Below are 25,161 nucleotides of genomic sequence, written 5' to 3'. Positions count from 1 at the left end.
ATGATCATGTGGTTTTTCTCCTTCTTTTTGTTGATGTGGTGGATGATGTTGATGGATTTTTGAATGTTTTACCATCTTTGCATCCCTGGGATGAATCCCACTTGGTCATGGTGTATGATCCTTTTGATGTATTTTTGAATTCAGTTTGCTAATATTTTGTTGAGTATTTTTGCATCTATGTTCATCAGGGATATTGGTCTGTAGTTTTCTTTTTCGGTGGGGTCTTTGCCTGGTTTTGGTATTAGGGCGATGTTGGCTTCATAGAATGAGTTTGGGAGTATTCTCTACTCTTCTATTTTTTGGAAAACTTTAAGGAGAAGGGGTATTATGTCTTCTCTGTATGTCTGATAAAATTCCGAGGTAAATCCATCTGGCCTGGGGGTTTTTTCTTGGGTAGTTTTTTGATTACTACTTCAGTTTCGTTGCTGGTAATTGGTCTGTTTAGATTTTCTGTTTCTTTCTGGTCAGTCTTGGAAGGTTGTATTTTTCTAGGAAGTTGTCCATTTCTCCTAGGTTTTCCAGCTTATTAGCATATAGGTTTTTATAGTATTCTCTAGTAATTCTTTGTATTTCTGTGGTGTCCGTCGTGACTTTTCCTTTCTCGTTTCTGATTCTGTTGATGTATGTTGATTCTCTTTTTCTCTCAAGTCTGGCTAGAGGCTTATCTATTTTGTTTATTTTCTTGAAGGACCAGCTCTTGGTTTCATTGATTTTTTTGTATTGTATTATTATTCTCAATTTTATTTATTTCTTCTCTGATCTTTATTCTGTCCCTCCTGCTGACTTCAGGCCTCATTTGTTCTTCTTTTTCCAATTTTGATAATTGTGACAATAGACTATTCATTTGGGATTGTTCTTATTTAAATATGCCTGGGTTGCTATATACTTTCATCTTAAGACTGCTTTCGCTGCGTCCCACAGAAGTTGGGACTTTGTGTTGTTGTTGTCGTCATTTGTTTCCATATATTGCTGGATCTCCATTTTTATTTGGTCGTTGATCCATTGATTATTTAGGAACATGTTAATCCTCCATGTGTTTGTGAGCCTTTCTGCATTCTTTGTGCAATTTATTTCTAGTTTTATACCTTTGTGGTCTGAAAAGTTGGTTGGTAGGATTTCAATCTTTTGGATTTACTGAGGCTCTTTCTGTGGCGTAGTATGTGGTCTATTCTGGAGAATGTTCCATGTGCACTTGAGAAGAATGTGTATCCTGTTCCTTTTGGATGTAGGGTTCCATAGATGTCTATTAGGTCCATCTGTTCTAGTGTGTTGTTCAGTGCCTCTGTGTCCTTACTTATTTTCTGTCTAGTTGATCTGTCCTTTGGAGCAAGTGGTGTGTTGAAGTCTCCCAAAATGAATGCACTGAACTACTCACGCCGCAATCTTGGCTCCGCCCTCCTCATGGTTTTTTGATGAAGACTTTAGGGTTTTGTACATATAAAATCTGTTCAACCCTCACCCGTCTGGCACCTCTCCCACTGCTGGCAAGTCTTTCATGCTGCCACCTCTGCTTTGGGTTTCAGTACTAGCAGGGTATGCCTGCCCTCCAGAAGCTGCTGGAGTCTCAGCCTCCCAGAGTATTCCACCCCTTCCTGGTGTCTAGCCCCACTAATCACCAGCATCCAATGTAGTATGGACTCATGATCCTGGACAGAGCTTCACGGGCAGGTGTGCAGTGATCTTAGGCTCCTACTTCCTCCTCAGTCCATTCATCTTTCTCCCTCCTGTAGGCTGGGATCAGGGAAAGGCTTGGGTCCTGCTTGATCATAGCTCTGTACTTTACCCTTTTCTGCAAGTTCTTTTCTTCCCTAGGTGTAGGTGATCTGTTCTGCAGTCTTCAGGTAATTTTCAGGTTTAGTTGTATTTGCTGTATTTTTTTCTTTTATGTGTTTTTCGGAGGAAGTTTCCACCTTGCCTTCCTACTCCACCATTTTTTTCTTCACACCCTAGCGTTTATTTTTATATTGGATTTTTTTTATGCAGCTACCTTTCTAAACTCTCTTAATAATTGTAATAATTTATGTATGAATTCTATTGGGTTTTCTTCGTATCCAATTATATTTTGAATTGTACTCGTTTTGTTTCTTCCTTTCCAATCCTTATATCTTGTATATTTCTTGCCTTGTTGTGTTGGCTACCACTTCCAACACCATGTTGAATTAAAGTTGTATTCCTGACCTAAAAGGGAAAGTTACCATAAATTACCATGTTATTTGCTTTAGGGTGTTTTTTGCTGTTTTTTTTTTTAGTACAGATATAATATATTGTATTAGGTTCCTAGAGCTGCTGTACAAAAGGGCTACAAACTGGATGACTATTTCTATATTCAGTCACATTCTGAGATTCCAGAGTTGGCATGAATTTTGTGGAGACAATTTTAACCCAGTAGAGATACCATACATCAAATTAAGGAAGCCCACTTCTATTGTTCATTTGTTAAGAGGTTTTCTGTTTTGTTTGTTAAGACATTTGTATGATTTTTTTCTCCTTTATGTCATTAATGTGATGATTAATGGATTTTTCTAGTGTTAAACCAACCTTACATTCCTGGGGAAAACCCAACTCAGTCATGATGTTATTCTTTTTCTATTTTAATAGGTTTGGTTTTGTAATATCTGTTAAAGATATTTCTATTAGTTTTCATGAGTGAAATTGGGCTCAAATTTTTCTTTCTCATTTTGTCTTTGTTAGGTTTTGATGTGAAGGTTATGCTAGTCTCATAAAATAAGTTGCACAGTATTTCTTTTTTCTCTATTCTTTAGGAAAGTTTGTAAGATTTAAATTATTTCTCCCCTAAAATGTGTAGCCACCTGGGATTTGAGCTTTTGTGGGAAAATTGTAGACTATTGAGTAATACATTGTTACTGGACCATTTAGATATTTCTTGTTCTTGTTCACTGACTTTTGATAAATTATATTTTCTAGGAATACATTTTTGTTGTCTAGATGTTCGACTTTATAGGCATAAAGTTTTTCAATACCCTTTTGGTAGCTTTTACTTTCCTTCCCTCTTTTTGTTCTTTGTTTGTCTTACCAAAGTTTGTCTGTTTTATTGTTATTTTGAAAGAACAAAATTTTAGTTTTATACATCCTCTAGTGTATGTTTGTTTCATGTTTCAGCAATTTGTGCCAATATATTTACTGTTTTCTTCTTTATATTTTCTTGGATTTATTTTGCAGTTCTTTTTCTTAATTTTTAATTAGATCCTTATTAGCTTATTAATTTTCAGTGTTCTTCTTACATTACATGTATTACATACTATATGTACTGTATTTTCCTCTAAGTGCTGCTTTAGCTGTAGCCCATGATACTTGAAGTAAATTTTTAATTCTTGATAACTTGTTTTAAGTAAATTTTTATTGATACATAATCTATATGAAGAGAAATACACAAATTCTAAGTGTATGGCTTGATGAATTATCACAAAGTGAACAAACTCATCTAGCCACTACCCAGAGAATAATTAAAATATTTACAGCATGCATGAATATCCTTCATGCCCAGTCTAAAGTTTTTATATGTCATATTTTTGTTGTACAATTGAAAGTATTCTTCAGTTTTCCTTATTGTTTCTTTTAACCCATAAATTAATGTAAAAATGTTATTTCTAAATTTGGAAACACATGGGGATTTTCCTGACATCTATTTAGTCATTGATTTCAGACCTTTGAAATAGGTTGAAATTTGTCTAATGGATAGGTGTATGTCCACTTTTGTAATTGCTCTGCATGCTTGATAAAATTTGTTTTCTGTAGTTCTGAGAGACAACATGCAGTTTTCCCTTAAACAACATGAGTTTGAACCACGTGGGTCCACTTATGTATTCTTTTCAATAAATACATTAGAAAAACTTTTTGAAATTTCAACAATTTAAAAAACAGTTTTTCTCTATTACTTTATTGTAATAATACAGTATATAATATATACATAACATACAAAATATGTGTTAATCAACTTTAAGTGATCAGTAAGGCATCTGGTCACAGATTATTAGTAACTAAGTTTTCCAGTAGTCAAAAATTATTCTCATATTTTAAACTGTGCAAGGGAGTAACGGTTAGTTCTCCAACCCCCATGTTGTTCAAGAGGCAGCTATATATATGCATTTTGGTTATGTTTGAATCTTTGTAGCCAAAATATTATTTTGTATGATTACTCTATCCATTACTGAGAGGAGTTGTTAAAATGCCCTATTGTAATTATGAATTTGTCTATTTTTCTATCTTAATTTGTCAGTTTTGCATTATATATTTAAGGCTATATTTTTCATGCATATAAATTTAGCATTGTAATATATTCTCATTAATTGTAGTTTTTTGGTATGAAGTAATCCTCCTTATTTCTAGTATTACTTTTTGCCTTAATATCACTTCTGTGTGATACCAATATATCCACACAAGCTTTCTTTGATTAGTATTTTTCATGCATATCTTCTTTATCCCTTTACTTTCAATCTTTCTGTATATTTGTTGTAGGTGTACAACTTGTAAACAGAGTATAGTTTGATGTTTTTATCCAGGCTGACCATTTTTGTTTTTTAACAGGAACATTTAGTTCTTATACATTTAATGCAATATTGGTATATTTGAGCTTAAAGCTACATCTAACTTTGTGTTTTATATTTATCACTTCTATCTATCCTATTTTCTTTTTCTCTCCTATCTTGCCTTCCTTAGGAACATTTTTTTAAATTAATAGATTTTCCTTTTACAGTACTTCTAGGTTTACAGAAAAATTGAATGGAAAGTAAAGACTTCTTATACACCCCATCACCACCCACAGCATGCTGTGTTTCCTCCTATTAGTAACATCAAGCATTAGTGTGTTATGTTTGTAACAATGAATTAATATTGATACAGTATTTTAAAGTCCATAGATATTAGGATTCACTCTTTGTATTGTGCATCCTACTGATTTTGGCAAATGTATAACAACCTCTATCTACCATTACAGTATCATATAGAATAGTTTCATTCCCCTGTGATTCCCCTATTCATCCCTTGCTCCCTTGCACTGAACTCCTGGCAACTGCAGATCTTTTTACTGTTGCCATATTTTTTGCCTTTTCCAGAATTTCATAGAGTTAGAATCACACAGACCTTTTCAGATTGGTTTCTTTCACCTAGCAGTGTGCATTTAAGATTCTTCCGTGTCTTTCCTCGCTTGACAGATCATTTCTTTTTATTGTTGAATAATATTTCATTGTATGGAAGCACTACAGTTTGTTTACCCATTCACTTACTGAAGGCTATGTCCCTTTTTTTGGAGCTTTGTTGAGATATAATTGACACATAGTACTGTATACGTTTAAGGTGTACAACTCAATGATTTGATACCTAGGTATGTTGCAAAATGATCACCACAATAAGATTAGATAACACATCCATCACTGTGCATAATTACCTTTTTATTGTGCTGAGAATATTTCAGATCTACTCCCTTAGCAATATTTAAGTATATAATACAGTGTTGTTAATCATATTCACCATGCTGTATATTTGATCTCTAGGACCTATTCATCTTATAACTGAACTTTGTACATTTTGACTATCTCTTCATTTCCCCCATTGCCCAACCCATGGCAATAACCATTCTTGCTCTGTTTCTGTGGTTTTTGCTTTTTTTTTTAGATTGCAAATATAACTGAGATAATACAGTATTTTTCTTTTCCCTGTCTGACTGACTTTACTTAGCCTAATGCCCTCAGATCCATCCATGCTGTTACAAATGGCAAGATTTTCTTCTTTCTTATGACGGAATAATATTTTGTTATATGTATACTCCAAACATTCTGTATTGGTTCCTCCATTGATGGACAGTTAGTCTTAACTTTTGTGAATAATGCTGCCATGAACATGGGGGTGCAGACAACTGTACAAGGTAGTGCTTTCATTTCTTTTGTATATATGCCCAGAAGTGGAATTGCTGAATCATATGGTAATTCTATTTTTATTTTTTGAGGAACCTCCATACTGTTTTCCACAGTGGTTGTACCAGTTTATAGTTCCACCAACAGTGCACTAGGGTTCCTTTTTCTCCATATCCTTGCCAACACTTATTATTTATTGTCTTTTTGATAGCCATTCTAACATGTGTGAGGTGATACCTCATTATGGTTTTGATACGCATTTCCCTGATGATTAGTGATGTTGAATGTCTTTTCATGTATTTGTTGACCTTTTCTACGTCTTTTTTGGAAAAATATCTATTCAGGTACTCTGCCCATTTTTTAAAATTAAGGTATCACTGATATTCACACTTAAAAAGGTTTCACATGAAAAACATTGTGATTACTACATTCACCCATATTATCAAGTCCCCCCATGTCCCATTGAAGTCACTGTCCATCAGCATAGTAAGATGCTATAGAGTCACTACTTGTCTTCTTTGTGCTACACTGTCTTTCTTCCCCATGACAACCCTACACCATGTATACTAATCATACTACCTCTCAATCCCCTTCTCTCTCCATCCCCACCCACCCTACCTCATGCCTCTCTTTTGGCAACTGCTAGTCCCTTCTTGGAGTCTGTGAGTCTGCTGTTGTTTTGTTCCTTCAGTTTTTCTTTGTTGTACTCCACAAATGAGGGAAATCATTTGGTACTTGTCTTTCTCCACCTGGCTTATTTCACTGAGCATAATATTCTCTAGCTTCATCCATGTTGTTGCAAATGGTAGGATTTGTTTTCTTCTTATGGCTGAATAATATTCCATTGTGTATATGTACCATATCTTCTTTATCCATTCATCTCATCCACTGATGGACACTTAGGTTGCTTCCACTTCTTGGCTATTGTAAATAGTGCTGCAATAAAGATAGGGGTACATATATCTTTTAGAATCTGAGAAATTATATTCTTTGGGTAAATTCCTAGGTGTAGAATTCCCAGATCAAATGGTATTTCTATTTTTAGTTTTTTGAGGAACCTCCATATTGCTTTCTACAATGGTTGAACTAGTTTACATTCCCACCAGCCATTTAGGAGGGTTCCCCTTTCTTTGCAACCTTACCAGCATTTGTTGTTCCTTGTCGTTTGGATGTTGGCCATCCTAACTGGTGTGAGGTGATATCTCATTGTGGTTTTAATTTGCATTTCCCTGATAATTATTGATGTGGAGCAAATTTTCATGTGCCTGTTGGCCATCTGAATTTCTTCTTTGGAGAAGTGTCTGTTCAGATCTTCTGTCCATTTTGTAATTGAGTTATTTGCTTTTTTGGTGTTGAGGTGTGTGAGTTCTTTATATATTTCTCTGCCCATTTTTTAATCAGATTATTTGGGGGTTTTTTTGACATTGAGTTGTATGAATTCCTTATTTTTTTTAATAGTAACTTTTCTCAGATACATGGTTTACAAATATATTCTTCAATTCCGTAAGTTGCCTCTTCATTTGGTTGATTGTTTCTTTTGCTTTGCAGAAGAGTTTTAGTTTTATGTAGTCCTACTCGTTTACTTTTGCTTTTGTTGCTTCTGCTTTTGATGTCCTATCAACAATAATTACCAAGGCCAATGTCAAGGACCTTTTCCTCTCTTTTCTTTTCTAGGGGTTTTATAGTTTTAGGTATTACATTGAAATGTTAATCCATTTTGAATTAATTTTTGTAGGCGATATAAGGTAGGGGTCAAGTTTCATTCTTTTGAATACAAATATCCAGTTTTCCCTACACCATTTATTTAAAAGTCTAGCTTTTTACAACTGAGTAGCCCTGGCTCTCTTGTCAAATAATAGTTGACCTTTTATATGCATAGGTTTATTTCTGGTATTCTGATTTTTTTCCACTGCTCATTATGTCTGTTTTTATACTAGTGCCATACTATTTTGATTACTATATCTTTGTAGCGTAGTTTGAAAGTAGTAAATGTATTGCCTCTCAATTTGTTCTTCTTTTTCAAGACTGCTTTGACTTTTGGGGTAGTTTCTAGTTCCACACAACATTTACGGTTGTGTTTTCTATTTCTGTAAAAAAAGGTCATTGGAATTTTGATAGGGATTGCATTGAATCAATAGATGTCTTTGGGTAGATGGACATTTTAACAGATTAATTCTTCTGATCTGTGATCCTGGGATATCTTTCCAATTATTCGTGTCAATATCTTGTATCAATGTCTTAAAGTTTTCAGTGAACAGTTATTTTTACCACTGTGGTTAAATTTGGTCCTATGTATTAAATTCTTTTTAATGCTGTTGAAAATGGGGTTGTTTTCTTTATTTCTCTAGTAGATATTTCATTGTTGGTGTATAGAAACACAACTGATGTTTGTATGTTGGTTTTGTATCATGTAGCTTTACTGAATTTGTTTATTTGTTCTAACAGGTTTTTTTGGTGGAGTCTTTAGAATTTTCTGTATATACAATCACGTCATCTACAGAGACAATTTTGGTTGTTTCCTTCATATTTAGATGCCTATTTCCTTTTCTTACCTAATTGCTCTTGCTAGGACTTCCAATAAATACTATGTTCAATAAAAGTGGTGAGACTGAGCATTCTTCTTTTATTCCTGAACTTAGAGGAAAAGCTTTCAACCTTTCACATGAGTATGATGTTATCTGTGGGTTTGTGACATGCCCATTATTATGTTGAGATATGTTCCGTCTATACCCAATTTTTTAGAGCTTTTACCATGAAAAGATATTGAATTTTGTCAAATTATTTTTTCCGTCTATTGAGAGAATCATGATTTTTATATTTCATTTTATTAATGTGCTGTATCACATATATATTGATTGGTATATATTGAACCGTCTTTGCATCTCTAGGATAAATGCGACTTTATCATGGTGCATGATCCTTTCAATGCGCTGTTAAATTCAGTTTGCTAATATTTTGCTGAGAACTTTTTCATGTGTGTTCATCAGGGATATTGACTTGTAGCTTTTTTTTCTTTTAGTATCCTTATCTGGCTTTGTTATCAGGGTGATACTGGCCTCATAAAATGAGTTGGGAGTGTGTCCTGTTGAATTTTTTGGAAGAGTTTGAGAAACCTTGGTATTAATCCTTCTTTTATTGCTTGATATAATTCAACACAAACTATCTGGTCCTGGGAATTTCTGTGTTCTGAGGTTTTTGATTGCTGATTCAACCTCCTTACTCATTGGTCTGTTCAGATTTTCTGTTTCTTCCTTCTTCAATCTTGGCAGTTTATATGTTTCAAGGATTTTTCCATTTCTTCTAGGTTGTTCAGTTTGTTGGTGTTTAATAGTAGTAGTCTGTTGTGAACATTTTGTATTTTTGTGATATCATTTGTCTCTTTCATTTATAATTGTATATGAATTCCCTTTTTTTCTTGGTTAATCTAGCTAAAATTTGTCATTTTTTGTTTATCTTTTCACAAAACCGTCTCTTTCATTCATTTTTTTCTATTGTCTTTCTAGTCTCTATTTCATTTATTTCTGCTGTAACCTATTATTTCCTTTCTGCTACATTTGGGCTTATATTTTTCTTCTCTTTCTAATTTGTTTAGGTGTAAAGTTAGGACGTTTATTTGAGATTGTTTTCTCTTAATGTAAGCGTTTACCACTGTAAACTTCCTTCTTCACACTGTTTTTGCTGCATCCCATAAGGTTTGATATGTTGTTTTCATTTTCTTTTATCTCAAAATACATACTGATTTCCTTTTTTACTTCTTTGACACTTTGTTCAAGAGTGTTGTGTAATTTCCATGCATTTGTGAATTTTTTGTTTTTTCTCTTGTTACTTATTTCTAATTTCATACCATGGTGGCTGGAAAAGATATTTGATGTGATTTCAATCTTCCTAAATTTGTTAAGGCTTGCTTTCTGGCTCAACATATGATCTATCCTGATGTGCTTACGAGGAAATATATATTCTGGTGCTTTTGTATGGGATGTTCTGTGTCTATTAGGTCCATTTTGCCTACAGTGTTATTGTGGTCCACTAATTTTTTATTAAATTTTTGTCTGGATGATCTGTGCATTGTTGAAAGTGGGGTGTTTGGAATCACCTACTGTTATTTTATGCTGGTTGTTACTCCATTTCAGTTAATATTTGCTTTAGGCATTTAGTATTTGTCCTAAAAAGAATAGAATTCCTACTTAACTTGCCCCCGTTTGTAATCTCTCTGTTAAGGGATTACAGCCAAAACTACACTTTGGCTAATTTATTCTGTCTTGTCTTTCATTTCACTAATATTCCAGTCATCTGTTTCTAATTTGCTATTAAACCTATCCATTATGTTTCCATTTGTGTTACTGTATTTTGCACTTCAAGTAGTTTATTTTTTTTTCAGTCAGCACAGTAACATTTTGTAGTTTCTGCTTCCTACAAACTTTCGTGATTTTCAAAGTGTTTAACAACTAATAGAATATGGGCAATGATTAATCAGAATGGATACCAGCTGAAACAACCACCGTAACTGTAGGAATAGGTACAAATGTTATTTATGAGTTATATTTGAGTGCTAACACAAAAATTGAATATCAACCAACTTCTAAACACACGTGTGCACACGCACACACACACACACAAGGCATATCTTTTATTTCTTTATACCTCAAAAACAGGCATTTTAATAGCCAGTTAATAATTTTTTTTATAATTCTGGAATCTGTACCTTCAGAATTTATTTCTATCTGTTGTTGCTGATGATTTTTTACTTATGGTGCCTTGTTTAATAGTGTACTTGATTTTTTAAATCTTTACTACTCATGATTCTTGAAAAATTATTTATGGAAATATTTTGAAGCCTAAGATGAAGGCGCTTTTCCTCAGAGAGGGTTTACATTTGCTTCTTCAGATGCTTGATATCAATGTAAATTCAATTCAGAGCCTGAGATCTTTAGGTCTCCCATATCATGTAATTTAGGGCTGTAAATACATAAGAGTCTGATTGTGTTTCACTTTGGGGATTGGTTCTCCCCATTCAATTTTGCTGGATTCTTCTCAGAATCAAAGTAACTTTCTTTACAGTCCCCTGGGGATGTGGATAGAAGTGTGTTTACTTCTGGTTTGCCTTTAGCCTAAGAGTGTGATCCCTTAGGCCTTGATGTCTGTTTCCCTGACCTAGTGAGGTCCATTAAAACTAAAGTTAACATTTGCATAGATTTACAAATGCCCACCAGAAAAAAAAAAACTGGCCTTAATCCTCTGCTTACTTCTCTGGGACCTCACCTTTCCTTAGATTTTGCCTGTTAATTCCTTTACTATCTTGTCAATTTCTTTCGTATTTAAAAAAATGTTATCTAACATTTTTGGTTATTTTCAGTGGGAGAGTTAATCTGACATACATAATGTGCCCTATTTTCAGAAGCAAAACTGTTTCTTTAGCATTTTAAGAGAAGAGTTCTTTAAAGCTTTTTCTTAGATTCATGTCTTTTCATTATGTGCACCCCTCAGCCATTATGACTATGCTAATAATATTAATAAAATATGAGATAAGGTCTTCCTTATAGGTTTCATAAGGAGACCAAATATTTTTCTTCTTTTTTTCAGGCTAAAGAAGCAATGTCAGAAGCTGAATTACATGATCCTGCAAATATTTTCACTCAATTTTATATATTCCAGATTGCAGTCTTAGAAGGCAACTCTGACAGAGGTATAAATGTTATTTATGAGTTATATTTGAGTGCTAACACAAAGAATAAAGAATCCTCTTTGACCATAATAGGAAAATAACATTGTTTTTAAAACAATGGAGTTGAATGCATATTCTTGCTTTCCTTTGTAAAAATGATACAACCATGCAAAAAGAAACTATTTTATATAAAATAAAAGAACAGAGGTTACTTATTGAGGGAGTGGGAGATAGGCAGATGTGGGACACGAGTTGGGGGGAAAATCTTGTCACCGTGTATTTTTGGTACTTTGTCGTTTGAACGGACCCTATTGAAAACTTAGTTTAAGAAGCTGTGGGTGCCAGGGGAGATAATACTGCAAACCCATATCAATTAAAAATTGTCTTTAGAGAATGGAATTCTCTAGGGTACTTTTGATTGTTTTCACTTATTCGGGACATGTTTGGTGAGAGATGTGGCCTTGAAATGGAGTTTCTCTCCACAAAGTTGACAGTGTTGGAATTGTTCACCTGAATCTTATCGCATTAGTGCTGTGTCCTTTCCATTAAGTTAAGCAAGTTTCCTAGCAGGTGTTTCTGCAAACACCTCTATCCTGACTTGGTTACAGATATGCCTGTGCAGTGATATTATTTATTCCCATTAGCCTTTAAGGTAGCTGAGCAATTTCTGGAGAAGTTTGAGCTCCAGACTGGTTGCCCCTTGTAAAGGGCACAAGTTTGAGATATTGAGAAGCTTGAATCAATCTAAAAAGAATTTATACTAATTCAATTAAACAGTTATTTATGAATATTACTATGTGCAATGGATTCTGTTATTCAGCTTATAAGAAAAAGAATGGTGATTTATTCTGCACTGAGAAGGAAATGTTCCAGGATAATAAAGTATACCTGTGTATTAATTAAGGAGTAGTAAATTGGAGCCAGCTCTTGTTCAAGGTTAATATTGCTGTCATGTCCATCATTAATGTTTTTATTAGAGGATTCTAGAAATTTGTTTTACTTGATATATTTTTGTGGAAGATAAAAGAACGTGAAACGTTTTGCCAACAGGAATGGCAAAAAAATAGATTTTCTATTAAACTTTTTAACATTCTATTAAAATTATTTTACTTTTTAAACACATCATCAGCTCAATCTTTTTATGTCTTCTCCAGTTACCTGTGACCATTTTTAAAAGTCATGTTTATTGAAGATACATACAATAAAATTTACTCTTGTTAGTATATGATTCTATGAGGTTTATATATATTAATAAATCTATGAGTTTCAACAAATACACACAGTCATTTAACCACCACCACAATAAAGATACAGAACAAAAACTTACCTCAGGTTCCTTTGTTGCCATTCTCTTTCACCCCTTCTACTCCTGGAAGCTACTGATATCATTTCTATCTCTATAGTTCTGCCTTTTCAAGAATGCCTTATGAATTAAATCATAAAGTATGAAGTATTTTGAGCCTGGCTTCTTTCACTCGGCATAATGCATTAAAAATTTATTCATACTGTTGTGTCTTTCCATAGTTTGTTCTTTTTTATTGCAGTTATATTTTATAGTGTCATGTACCATAGTTTGTTTATCCATTTGCCAGTTGAAAAATATTTGGATGGTTTCCAGTTTTAATTATGAATAAGGTGCTATAATAATCTCTTTACAGATTTTGGGTGATGGTAAGATTTCACTTCTTGAGGGTAAATAGGAGTGGGATCGCAAGGTTTTATGATAAATACATGTAATTTGAAATCATGTAGTGTCCATCCTCCAACTTTGTTCTCTTTCAAATTATTTTGGCTATTCTAAGCTTTTGTATATCTCTATGAATTTTAGAATAAGTTTTTAAATTTCTACAAAACTGAATATATTGACTGGAATTATGTTGAATCTATAGATCAGTTTGGAAAGAACTGTCATCTTCCAATCCTTGAACAAGTTATATAACTCCATTTATTTAGGTCTTTAATTTCTCTCAGCGATCTTTTCTAAAATCTTTCATTTTGCAGATCTTGTGCATCTGTTGTCAGATTTGTCCCTAAGTATACCATATTTTATGCTTTTTTAAATGGCATTTTAAAAAAACTTCACTTTCCAATAGCTCATTCCTAGTATGTATGAATGATTTTTGTATATTGATCTTGTATCCAATAAACTGTAGTTTTCTTCCGTCAGATTTTCTACATAGGCGATCCTGTTGTTTGCAAAGAAAGACAGTTTTACTTCTTCCTGTTCAGTCTTGGCATAGTTTATTTTTAATTGCTTTGCCTTATTGTATTTGTTTGAATTTCTAGTACAATATTGAGTAAAATTGTTGGGAGCAGAAATAGTTGTTTTTTCCTGATCTTAGAGGGAAAACATCCAGTGTTCAACCATTAAGTATGATGTTAACTGTAGGTTTTCATAGATACGTTTTATCAGGTTGAGGAAGTTCCCCTCTATTTCCAGTTTCCTGGTAGTTTTTATCAGTCATGTGTGTTGAATTTGGTCATATGGTTTTTATGCACCAATTAAATGATCAATTTTTTTTTAGTTTGTTATTAAGGCTGGTAACATTAATTTTTCAACTGTTAAAACAACAATGCATTCCTGGGATAAGCTCTGCTTGGTCATGATGTATTCTCCTTTTTATAATAATGTTAGGTTTGATTTGGTAACAGTTCATTTAAGAATATTTGTACCTGTGTCCATGCATGATATTGGCCTGTAGTTTTCTTTTCTTGTAATACTTTTGGTTTTGCTATCAGGGTAATGCTGACTTCATAGGAAGAGTTGAGAAATACACCCTCCTTTTCAGTTTTCTAGGAGTGTTTGTTTTGCCCAGTTGTATTATTTTTTCCCTAAGTATTTTGTAGAGTTCACCAGTAAACCCATCTGGGCCTGAAGTTTTATTTATGGGAAGGCTTCTAAATTATAAACTCAATTTCTTTCATAGACATAGGGCTGTTGAGATAATCTATTATTTCATGTTTGGGCTTTGTTAGTTTGTGTCTTTCAAGAAGTTTATGTTTCCTCTTAAGTTGTTGAAATTATTGGTCCAAAGTCATTCATTATAACATCTATATTACCCTTTTAACATCTTTAAAATCTATAGCAACAACACCTTTCTTATTCCTGATATTTGTAGTTTGTGTCTTCTCTCTTTTTCTCCTTGTCAGAGTGTCTAGAAGCTGATCAATTTTATTGATCTCCAAGAACCAGCTTTTGGTCTCATTAATTTTTTTTCTATTTTTCTATGTTTTCTATTTCATTTGTTTATGTTCTAATCTTTACCATTTCCATTCTCCTGCTTACTTTGATTTCATTTGCTCTATTTCCAGTTTCCAAAGGTGAAAACTGAGGTCATTGATTTAGGACTTTTATTCTGGTCTAATATAAACAGTTAAATGGTACCTTAGTGACAATACACAAATTTTGATATGTTGTATTTTCATTTTAATTCAGTTCAAAATACTTTCCAATATGACTTTTGATTTCTTTTTAAACCCATGGATTATTTAGAAGTATGTTATTTATTTTCCAAATATTTGAAGATTTCCAGAGAACTTCCTTTTACTAATTTTCAGTTTAATTCCATTGTAGTCAAAGATCATACCTTTATATGACTTGAATCCTTTTAAATATGTTAAGGCTTGTTATATGGCCCAAACTATTGTCTTTATTGGTAAATGTTCCATGTATACTTGAGAAGAATGTATACTTTTCTGGTGTTGGGTCACATGTTCTATAAATTTCAGTCAGGGCAGGTTGATTAATAGTATAAAGTCTACTATATCCTTGCTGATTTTCTTACTTACTCTATAAATTACTGAGAAGATATTGAAATCTTTGACTATACCTGTGGATCTGTTCATTTCTCCTTGCAATTCTATCAGTTTTTGCTTCTTATATTTTGAAATTTTGTTATTAGGTACAAAAATATTAGGATATTATGTCCTCATAATGAATTGATTCCTTAATCATCATGAAATATCCTTCTATCACTAGAAATAGTATTTACTTTGAAATCTATTTTGTCTGATATTAATATAGCCATTCCAGCTCTCTTTTGATTTACCTTTGCCATACTATATATTATCTTACCCTTTTTCTCTTAATCAATTTTGTCTTTATTTTTAAAGCATGTTTCTTGTAGGTAGTATGTAGTTGGAGGTTGCTCTCTTTAATCCAGTCTATCTCTGCTTTTTAGTTAGATCATCTAGACCACTTATATTTAATGTAATTATTAATATGGTTAGGTTTAAATTTACTATCTTGTTATTTGTCTTCTATTTGTCCCATCTATTCTTTGTTGCCATTTTTCTTATTTCTGCTTTCTTTTGCATTAATTGAATATTTGCATGATTATATTTATCTCATTTTCTGGCTTACTAGCTATAACTATTTTGTTATTTTAATTGTTACTTAAGGTCTATAGTATACTTCTTTAATTTATTATTGTCTATCTTTAAGACAAGTGGAATGTAATATCACCATTCTTTTTTTACTTCATTCTGTAATATAATCCATTTTATGGATGTTTGAAAATGTATTTAGCCCATCCACTATTGATGGAATTTAGGTTGGTTCCATGTTTTACTCCTACAAAAATTGCTGGATAAGCATATTCATATGTCTTTGCTCACTTTTACAAATATATGCACAGGATAAATTCACAGAGGTGTATTGCTCAATTGGGTATTTCTGTGCCATTCAAGTCCTCCCTGGCAGTTTAGATATTTAGATGTGTTTATGAACTCATATTTTAAATGTATTAGTGCTTTTAAAATGAGTTCCATTGTGGTATAATGAACCATGTTGTTATCTTTAATAAAAGTATCTCAGTTTTGAAATTGTTTCCTTGTTTTTCAGCTTTTCAGGCAATTACTGCTTTTGAGGATTTCTTAACAGCTAAAGAACCAGGAAAGGAGGGCCTATTTGTAGAAAGAGATTCACCTGTCATGCTCCTCAGTTTAGCTGCCCAGTTTGCTCTAGAGGTAATTTCTATATTATCTATGAGATTTTTTACCTTTTTCCCATTGTGAGGGACAATTAATGGAATCATTCACAGTTAGGCGCAGGAGTGTCCTTCCTTTACTTTTCATTCTGCATCATATTTTTCACACCTATTTCGGTTGCAGAATTGCTTCATTCTTTTCATTTCTTTATAATGTATGATATAATAGATTAAACAAAATAAGGTAACAGATTTGTGCTTAAAACTAAGACAAAGTAAACATAGCAAAACATTAATTTTTAAAAGAAACTCCAGATTCAAAATGCTATAGCATGTAAACAAGTAGTTATCTATTTGGAAACTTACTGTTCTCATCAGTTTGGAAAAAAAATGTTTAAATCTCTCTGGACATTTTCAGTTTATAAGCATTAAACAACTTTAGTTAAAAGTAATAAATACTTACACCCATGTTTTTCACTTGGAAAATTCTGGTCTTAGCACTATATAGCACTATGAAAAGCATTGTAGCAACTGTGGAGCTCGTGGACTGGGTATTAGATTTGGCTTAAGTACTGGCTCTGCCACTTAAGTGCTTAATTTCCTTGAATCTTAATTTCAACATTTGCAAAATACTACTACCAAGATTGTGAAAATTAACTGAGAAGATCACTGAAAATGTGATTTGTAATCTATGAAGATCGATCTACAAGTATAGTGTTTCTGTTCTTATTAATGTATACATAATCTGGCCACAGCCATCTCTTCTACTTTATCTCATATTACTCCCCTATATCATCATCATAGTAATATAAGCCACCATTGTATTACTAGAATGATGGAGACATAAGCCCTCCATCACTGCAGACAAACACAGTGTCTCTCGAACAGTCACATTCCTTTTTCCATATCTTGTTTATACCATCCCATCCTTTAAAGAATGTCCTTACTTATTTAAATGCTACGCTTTTCAAAGCCTAGCCTAAGGTTTCTTTCCACTATAGAGACTTCCCAAATCACTTCCAGTCCTCAGTGCTCTCTTCCTACTCTAAATTTCACTAATTTTTAACATATATGCTAGTTTTTGGTCTTTATTGTATATACTGCCTTATATTGCTATATATGGCTTGTCTGCCCAAATTGACTTATGAGAACCTTGAAGACCATATTTCCAGCAATTAGTCCAACATCTTGCCCAAAGTAGTTTCTAAATACACTTTGAATGACATGTAATTTGATGTTAATGAGTAGGGTAATGGAACTCATGGAAGAGTTCCTGAAACATATTTGGCAGATGCAGACACAGGATGTGTTTGTACAGGATAGTGAGGAGGAAGAAATGAGAAAATTTCAGTAGTGGGGAACCCAAAGGAAAGTATCTTTTTAAAGGAAGGTTTATAAGTTTATATGTCATATAGGAAGCACAATAAAGCCAGTGGAAGAACTGTGGAATTGTATTTCTGAAAAGAAAATGGTTTAAATAGAGAAAGAATCAGAAGAAGAAGACCTAAAGTAGTTTAAAGTAGAAGATGGAAGGAAGGATAGATGAGCCAAACCAAGAAAACTGAAGATGCACCTACAAAACAACAAGTGTAGAATCCAGTTCTCAATCACTGCAGTTGTTGTACAAAAAGCATTTCAAGTGCTAGTGAGAATATAATTCATTTGGCAAATACTTACTGAGCACTTACTATATGCCAGGCACTGTTCTAGGCTTTGGGGATGAGTAAAGAAAACAGTGATAGATATTCTTAGCTCTTATCTTCAAGCAGGAAAAGAGAATATAATAAACAGTAAGCATAATAAATAAACAAATTATATAATATGTTAGAAGTTGATAGGTGATATAGAAAAAAATGGGGCAGCATAAAAAGGATAGGAGTAGGAATGTGCTGGGATAATTTTAAATAGTGTGGTGAGGATAAAATAATACAGTTATTTTATTTTATTTTATTTTTTAAATATATTGTTGGTATACACTTTTATGAAGGTTTCACATGAAAAACAATGTGGTTATTACTACATTTACCCATATTATCAAGTCCCCAACCATACCCAAATCCATTCACTGTCCATCAGTGTAGTAAGATGCCACAGACTCACCATTTGCCTTCTCTGTGCTACACTGTTCTCCGCGTGTTCCCCCACACCATGTGTACTAAACATAATACCCCTCAATCCCCTTCTCCCTCCCTCCCCACCTGCCCTCCCACAACCCTCCCCTTCGGTAACCACTAAGCGCTTTGGAGTCTCTGAGTCTGCTGCTATTTGTTCCTTCCGTTTTGCTTCATTGCAATACTTCAGAAATGAGTAAAATCATTTGGCACTTGTCTTTCTCCACCTGGCTTATTTCACTGAGCATAATGTGCTCCAGCTCCATCCATTTTGTTGCAAATGGTAGGATTCGTTTCTTTCTTATAGCTGAATAGTATTCCATTGTGTATATGTACCACATCTTATTTATCCATTCATCTACTGATGGACACTTAGGTTGCTTCCATTTCTTGGCTATTGTAAATAGGGCTGTGATAAACATAGGGGTGTATATGTCTTTCTGAATCTGAGAACTTGTATTCTTTGGGTAAATTCCAAGGAGTGGGATTCCGGGGTCAAATGGTATTTCTATTTTTAGTTTTTTGAGGAATCTCCATATTGCTTTCCACAATGGTTGAACTCGTTTACATTCCTACTAACAGTGGAGGAGCGTTCCCCTTTCTCCACATCCTTGCCAACATTTGTTGTTCTTAGTATTTTTGATTCTTGCCATCCTAACTGGTGTGAGGTGATACCTCATTGTGGTTTTAATTTGCATTTCCCTGATGATTAGTGGTGTGGAGCATCTTTTCATGTGTCTGTTGGTTATCTGAATTTCTTCTTTGGAGAACTATCTCTTCATATCCTCTGCACATTTTTTAATTGGGTTATTTGCTTTTTGGGTGATGAGGAATGTGAGTTCTTTATATATTTTGGAAGTTAACCCCTTGTAGGATATGTCATTTACAAATATATTCTCCCATGCTGTGGGATGCCTTTTTGTTCTGTTGATGGTGTCCTTTGCCATACAGAAACTTTTAAGTTTGATGTAGTCCCATGAGCTCATTTTTGCTTTTTCCCTTGCCCAAGAAAATATGTTCAGGAAGATGATGCTCATGCTTATATTCAGGAGATATTTGCCTATGTTGTGTTCTAGGAGTTTTATGGTTTCATGACTTACATTCAGGTCTTTGATCCATTTTGAGTTTACTTTTATGTATGGGGTCAATGATCCAGTTTCATTTTCTTGCATGTAGCTGTCCAGTTTTGCCAACAACAGCTGTTGAAGAGACGGTCATTTCACCATTGTATGTCCATGGCTCCTTTATCATATATTAATTGACCATATATGGTTGAGTTTATATCAGGGCTCTCTAGTCTGTTGCATTTCTCTACTGTTCTGTTCTTGTGCCAGTACCAAATTGTCTTGATTACTGTGGCTTTGTAGTAGAGCTTGATGTTGGGGAGCCTAATCCCCCCTCTTTATTCTTCCTTCTCAGTATTGCTTTGGCTATTCAGCTTCTTTTCGGGTTCCATATGAATTTTAGAATGATTTTCTCTAGTTCGTTGAAGAATGCTATTGGTATTTTGATAAGAATTGCATTGAATGTGTAGATTGTTTTCGGCAGGATGGCCATTTTACCAATATTAATTATTCCTATCCATGAGCACAGGATGTGTTTCCATTTATTGGTATCTTCTTTAATTTCTCGAGTGAAATTAAAAGTGCATTTGCTTAGGTACTTTATTCTTTTTGATGCAATTGTGAATCGAATTGTTTTCCTGATTTCTCTCTCTGCTAGTTCATCATTAGTGTATAGGAATGCCACAGATTTCTGTGTATAATATTGCATCCTGCAACTTTGCTGAATTCAGATATTAGATCTAGTAGTTTTGGAGTGGATTCTTATGGTCTTTTATGTACAATGTCATGTCTTCTGCAAACAGGGACAGTTTAACTTCTTCCTTACCAATCTGGATGCCTTTTATTTCTTTGTGTTTTCTGATTGCCATGGCTAGGACCACCAGTAGTATCTTGAATAGAAGGAGGGAGAGTGGGCATCCTTGTCTTGTTCCCAATCTTTAAGTAAAAGCTTTCAGCTTCTCGCTGTTAAGTATAATGTTGGCTGTGGGTTTGTCATATATGGCCTTTATTATGTTGAGGTACTTGCCCTCTGTATCCATTTTGTTGAGAGTTTTTATCATGAATAGATGTTGCATTTTGTTGAATGCTTTTTCAGCATCTATGGAGGTGATCATGTGGTTTTTGTCCTTCTTTTTATTGATGTGGTGGATGATGTTGATGGATATTCGAATGTTGTACCATCCTTGCATCCCCGGAATAAATCCTACTTGATCATGATGGATGATCTTTTTTATGTATTTATGAATTCTGTTTGCTAATATTTTGTTGAGTATTTTTGCATCTATGTTCATCAGGGATATTGGTTTGTAATTTTCTTTTTTTGTGTTATCTTTGCCTGGTTTTGGTATTAGAGTGATGCTGGCCTCATAGAATGAGTTTGGAAGTTTTCCCTCTTCTTCTGTGCTTTGGGAAAACTTTTAGGAGGATGGGTATTATGTCTTCACTAAATGTTTGGTAAAATTCAGCGGTGAAACCATCTGGACCAGAAATTTTGCTCTTAAGTAGATTTTTGATTACCAGTTCAATTTCGTTGCTAGTAATTGGTCTGTTCATATTTTCTGATTCTTCCTTGGTCAGCCTTGGAAGCTTGTATTTTTCTAGAAAGTAATCCATTTCCTCTAGGTTATCCAGTTTGTTGCCATATAATTTTTCATAGTATTCTCTAATAATTCTTTTTATTTCTGTGGTGTCCATAGTGATTTTACCTTTCTCATTTCTGATTCTGTTTATGTGTGTAGACTCTCTTTTTTTCTTGAAAATTCTGCCTAAGGGTTTATCTATTTTGTCTATTTTCTCAAAGAACCACCTCTTGCTTTCATTGATTCTGTTGTTTTATTCTTCTTGATTTTATTTACATCTTCTCTGATCTATATTATGTCCCTCCTTCTGACTTTGGGCCTCATTTGTTCTTCTTTTTCTAGTTTCATTAATTGTTAGACTGCTCATATGGGATTGTTATTCATTCCTGAGGTAGGCCTGTATTGCAATATACTTTCCTCTCAGCATGGGCTTTGCTGCATCCCACAGATTTTGTGGTGTTGAACTATTGTTGTCATTTGTCTCCATATATTGCTTGATCTCTGTTTTTATTTGGTCATTGATCCACTGGTTATTTAGGAGCATGTTGTGAAGCCACCATGTGTTTGTGGGATTTTTCATTTTCTTTGCATAATTTATTTCCGGTTTCATGCCTTTGTGGTCTGAGAAACTGGTTGGTACAATTCCAATCTTTTTAAATTTACTGAGGCTCTTTTTGTGGCCTAGTATATGATCTATTCTTGAAAATGTTCCATGTGCACTTGAGAAGAATGTGTATTCTGCTGCTTTGGGGCGTAGTGTTCTGTAGATGTCTGTTAGGTCCATCTCTTCTAATGTGTTGTTCAGTGCCTCTGTGTCCTTACTTATTTTCTGTCTGGTTGATATGTCCGTCAGAGTGAGTGGAGTTTTGATGTCTCTTAGAATGTATGCATTGCTTTCTATTTCCCCTTTAAATTCTGTTAGTATTTCTTTCACATATGTATGTGTTCCTGTGTTGGGCCCATAGATATTTATAACAGTTATATCTTCTTGTTGGATTGACCCTTTTATCATTATGCAATGTCCTTCTTTGTCTCTTGTGACTTTCTTTGTTTTGAAGTCCATTTTGTCTGATACAAGTACTGTAACTCCTGCTTTTTTCTCCCCATTAGTTTCATGAAATATCTTTTTCCATTCCTTCACTTTCAGTCTGTGTATGTCTTTGGGTTTAAAGTGTGTCTCTTCTACACAGCATATAGATGTGTCTTGTTTCTTTATCCATTCAGTGACTCTACGTCTTTTGAGTGGTACATTAAGTCCATTTACATATAGGGTGATTATCAATAGGTATGTACTTATTGCCATAACAGGCTTTAGATTCGTGGTTACCAAAGATTCAAGGGTAACTTCCTTACTATTTAAGAGTCTAACTTAACTCACTTAATGTTCAATTACAAACACAATGTAAACTTTCTTTTTTTTCTCCACCTTTTTCTTCCTCCTCCATTCTTTATATATTAGGTATCATATTCTGTACTCTTTGTCTATCCGTTGATTGACTTTGGGGATAGTTGATTTAATTTTGCATTTGCTTAGTAATTAGCTGTTCTACTTTCTTTTCTGTGTTTTTATTAACTCTGGTGACAGCTATTAAACCTTTGGAACAGTTCCATCTATAGCATTCCCTCCAAAATACACTGTACAGATGGCTTATGGTAGGTAAATTGTCTCAGCTTTTGCTTATCTGGGAATTGTTTAGTCCCTCCTTCCAATTTAAATGATAATGTTTCCAGATAAACTAATCTTTGTTTGAGGCCCTTCTGATTCATTGCATTAAGTACATTATGCCACTCCCTTCTGGCCTGTAAGGTTTCTGCTGAGAGGTATCTGGGCTTTCCTTTGTGTGTGGTCTTATTTCTCTCTCTGGCTGCTTTTAGTAGTCTGTCCTTATCCTTGGTCTTTGCCATTTTAATTACTATATGTCTTAGTGTTGTCTTCCTTGGGTCCCTTGTGTTAGGAGATCTGTGGATCTCCATGGCCTGAGAGACTATCTCCTTCCCCAGATTTTAGAAGTTTTCCACAATTACCTCCTCAAAGACACTTTCTATCCCTTTTTATCTCTTTTCTTCTACTGGTATGCCTATAATGCAAATGTTGTTCCATTTGGATTGGTCACACAGTTCTCTCAATATTCTTTCATTCTTAGCGATTGTTTTTTCTCTCTGTGCCTCAGCTTCTTTGTATTCCTCTTCTCTAATTTCTATTTAATTTATCTTCTCCTCCACTGTATGTAATCTGCTTTTAATACCCTTGTTTTTGCTCTTCAATGATTGGATCTCCAACTGGAATTTATTCCTGAGTTCTTGAATATATTTCCATACCTCCATGACCATGTTAATGATTTTTATTTTGAACTCCCCTTCAGGAAGATTCATGAGGTTGATGTCATCTTTCTCAGGAGTTGTATTAATAATTTTACTCTGAACCAGGTTCCTTTGGCATTTTATATCTGTCTATGGTCCCCTCTAGGGTCCAGAAGCCCTACTTTCTGGAGCTGCTCAGCCCCTGAAGTAATGTTCGGGATTGCAGGGGAGTGGTATTGGTGCCTGGGGGAGGAAAGAGTTGTTTCCTGCTTCCTTGCTGCTATGCCTGTCTCCGCTGCCAGAAGCAGTGGCCTGAGCACACAGATATAAGCCTCTGTGCTTTTTGTTTTTAGTTGCTGTAGAGAGGTCTTCCCTCTATCTGGCCTAATGCCAGGGTAGGATTTGCCGGTTTGAGAGCCAGGTGGGGCTGGCCAGGAGTTAGGCACAGTAGGCTGCTTATCACAGAGGGGGTCCTTGGAGCTGTGTAGCCAGCTAGGGAGCTGGAGCACCTGAAAATCGTGAAAGCTCCCAACCTGCTGGGCAGAGTGCATCTGGACAATTTTGTCTAACTGTCCTTTCACCTGTGCAGTAAGCTCTGTGAAATCCTTGCCCCTTTAGCCGGCCCTCTTGCTGTTAGGAAGTCTCTAAGACTGCCCTCCTTTCTTTTGTCCCAGAACAGCCAGATATGGATCCCTGCTTTCCACAATTGGCTGGAATATCAGTCTCTCCAGGAATTCTGCCTGTCTTAGCTTTCCAATCCCCTAATCACAACAGTATCATGAAAGCACCATCAAATGTAGGTTCGTCCTCCCAGAGCAGATCTCTGGAGTTAGGTATTCAGCAGTCCCAGGCCTCCATTCCCTCCCTACTCTGTTCCTCTTCCTCCTGCCAGTGAGCTGGGATGGGGGAAGGGCTTGGGTCCCATGGGGCCACAGCTTTGGTATGTTTCCCTGTTCCATGAGGTCTGCTCTTTTCTCCAGGTGTATGCAGTCTGGCGCAGTCCTCTTTCCTGTTGTTCTTTCAGGATTAGTTGTATTAATTATATTTTCATATTATATGTGGTTTTAGGATGAAGCCTCTGTCTTACCCCTCATGCTGCCATCTTTAATCCTCCCCTAAAGTTATTATATTAAATAGGGTGGTGAGGATCAGTCTCATCGAGAAGATAACATTTGTGCAAAAACTTGAAATTGGTGGCAGAGTTAGCCCTGTAGATGTTTAAGGGGGCACTGAAGCAGAAGAATATTCCAGGCAGAAATAACAGCCTGTACAGAGGCCTTAAGGTAGGTATCAGGAACAGCAAGGAAGCCAGCATGGCTAGAGAAAAGTGAATAAAGGGTGAGATTAGTGAGATAAAGCCAAAAGATCATGGAGAGTCTGGATTATGTAGATCCTTACAGGCCAGTGGAAAGACTTTGACTTACTCTGAGTGTAGTAGGAACAAGAAGTTTGTTTGAGATGGACCAGTGAAAATTTTTCTGTGCTGACAGGTGTGACCCAGTAAGAGCAAAAAGTTAACAGTGTGAAAGGAAAAGGAGACTTGTTAGAGCAATGTCCTGAAACAGGCAAGAGGTGATGGACACAAGTGTGTAAATTTAGGGATTGACTTTGGGAAATAACATGGATAGTTCATCAATGATAGCAG

General features: G+C 34.6%; 1 protein-coding gene across 1 annotated transcript in view; it reads left to right on the top strand.

The window, feature by feature from the left end:
• Positions 1–25,161, top strand: part of TEX11 (testis expressed 11) — a 382,668-nt gene that overhangs the window by 218,764 nt on the left and 138,743 nt on the right. Inside the window, exons 16-17 of the mRNA XM_036898307.2 lie at positions 11,451–11,553; positions 16,376–16,500. Of these exons, the coding sequence (XP_036754202.2) occupies positions 11,451–11,553; positions 16,376–16,500 (228 nt within the window). The remainder of the gene's footprint in view (positions 1–11,450; positions 11,554–16,375; positions 16,501–25,161) is intronic.

This window comes from Manis pentadactyla, chromosome X, assembly GCF_030020395.1.
Source record: "Manis pentadactyla isolate mManPen7 chromosome X, mManPen7.hap1, whole genome shotgun sequence".
Lineage (NCBI taxonomy): Eukaryota > Metazoa > Chordata > Mammalia > Pholidota > Manidae > Manis > Manis pentadactyla.
This window is presented reverse-complemented; position numbering and strand designations above follow the sequence as displayed.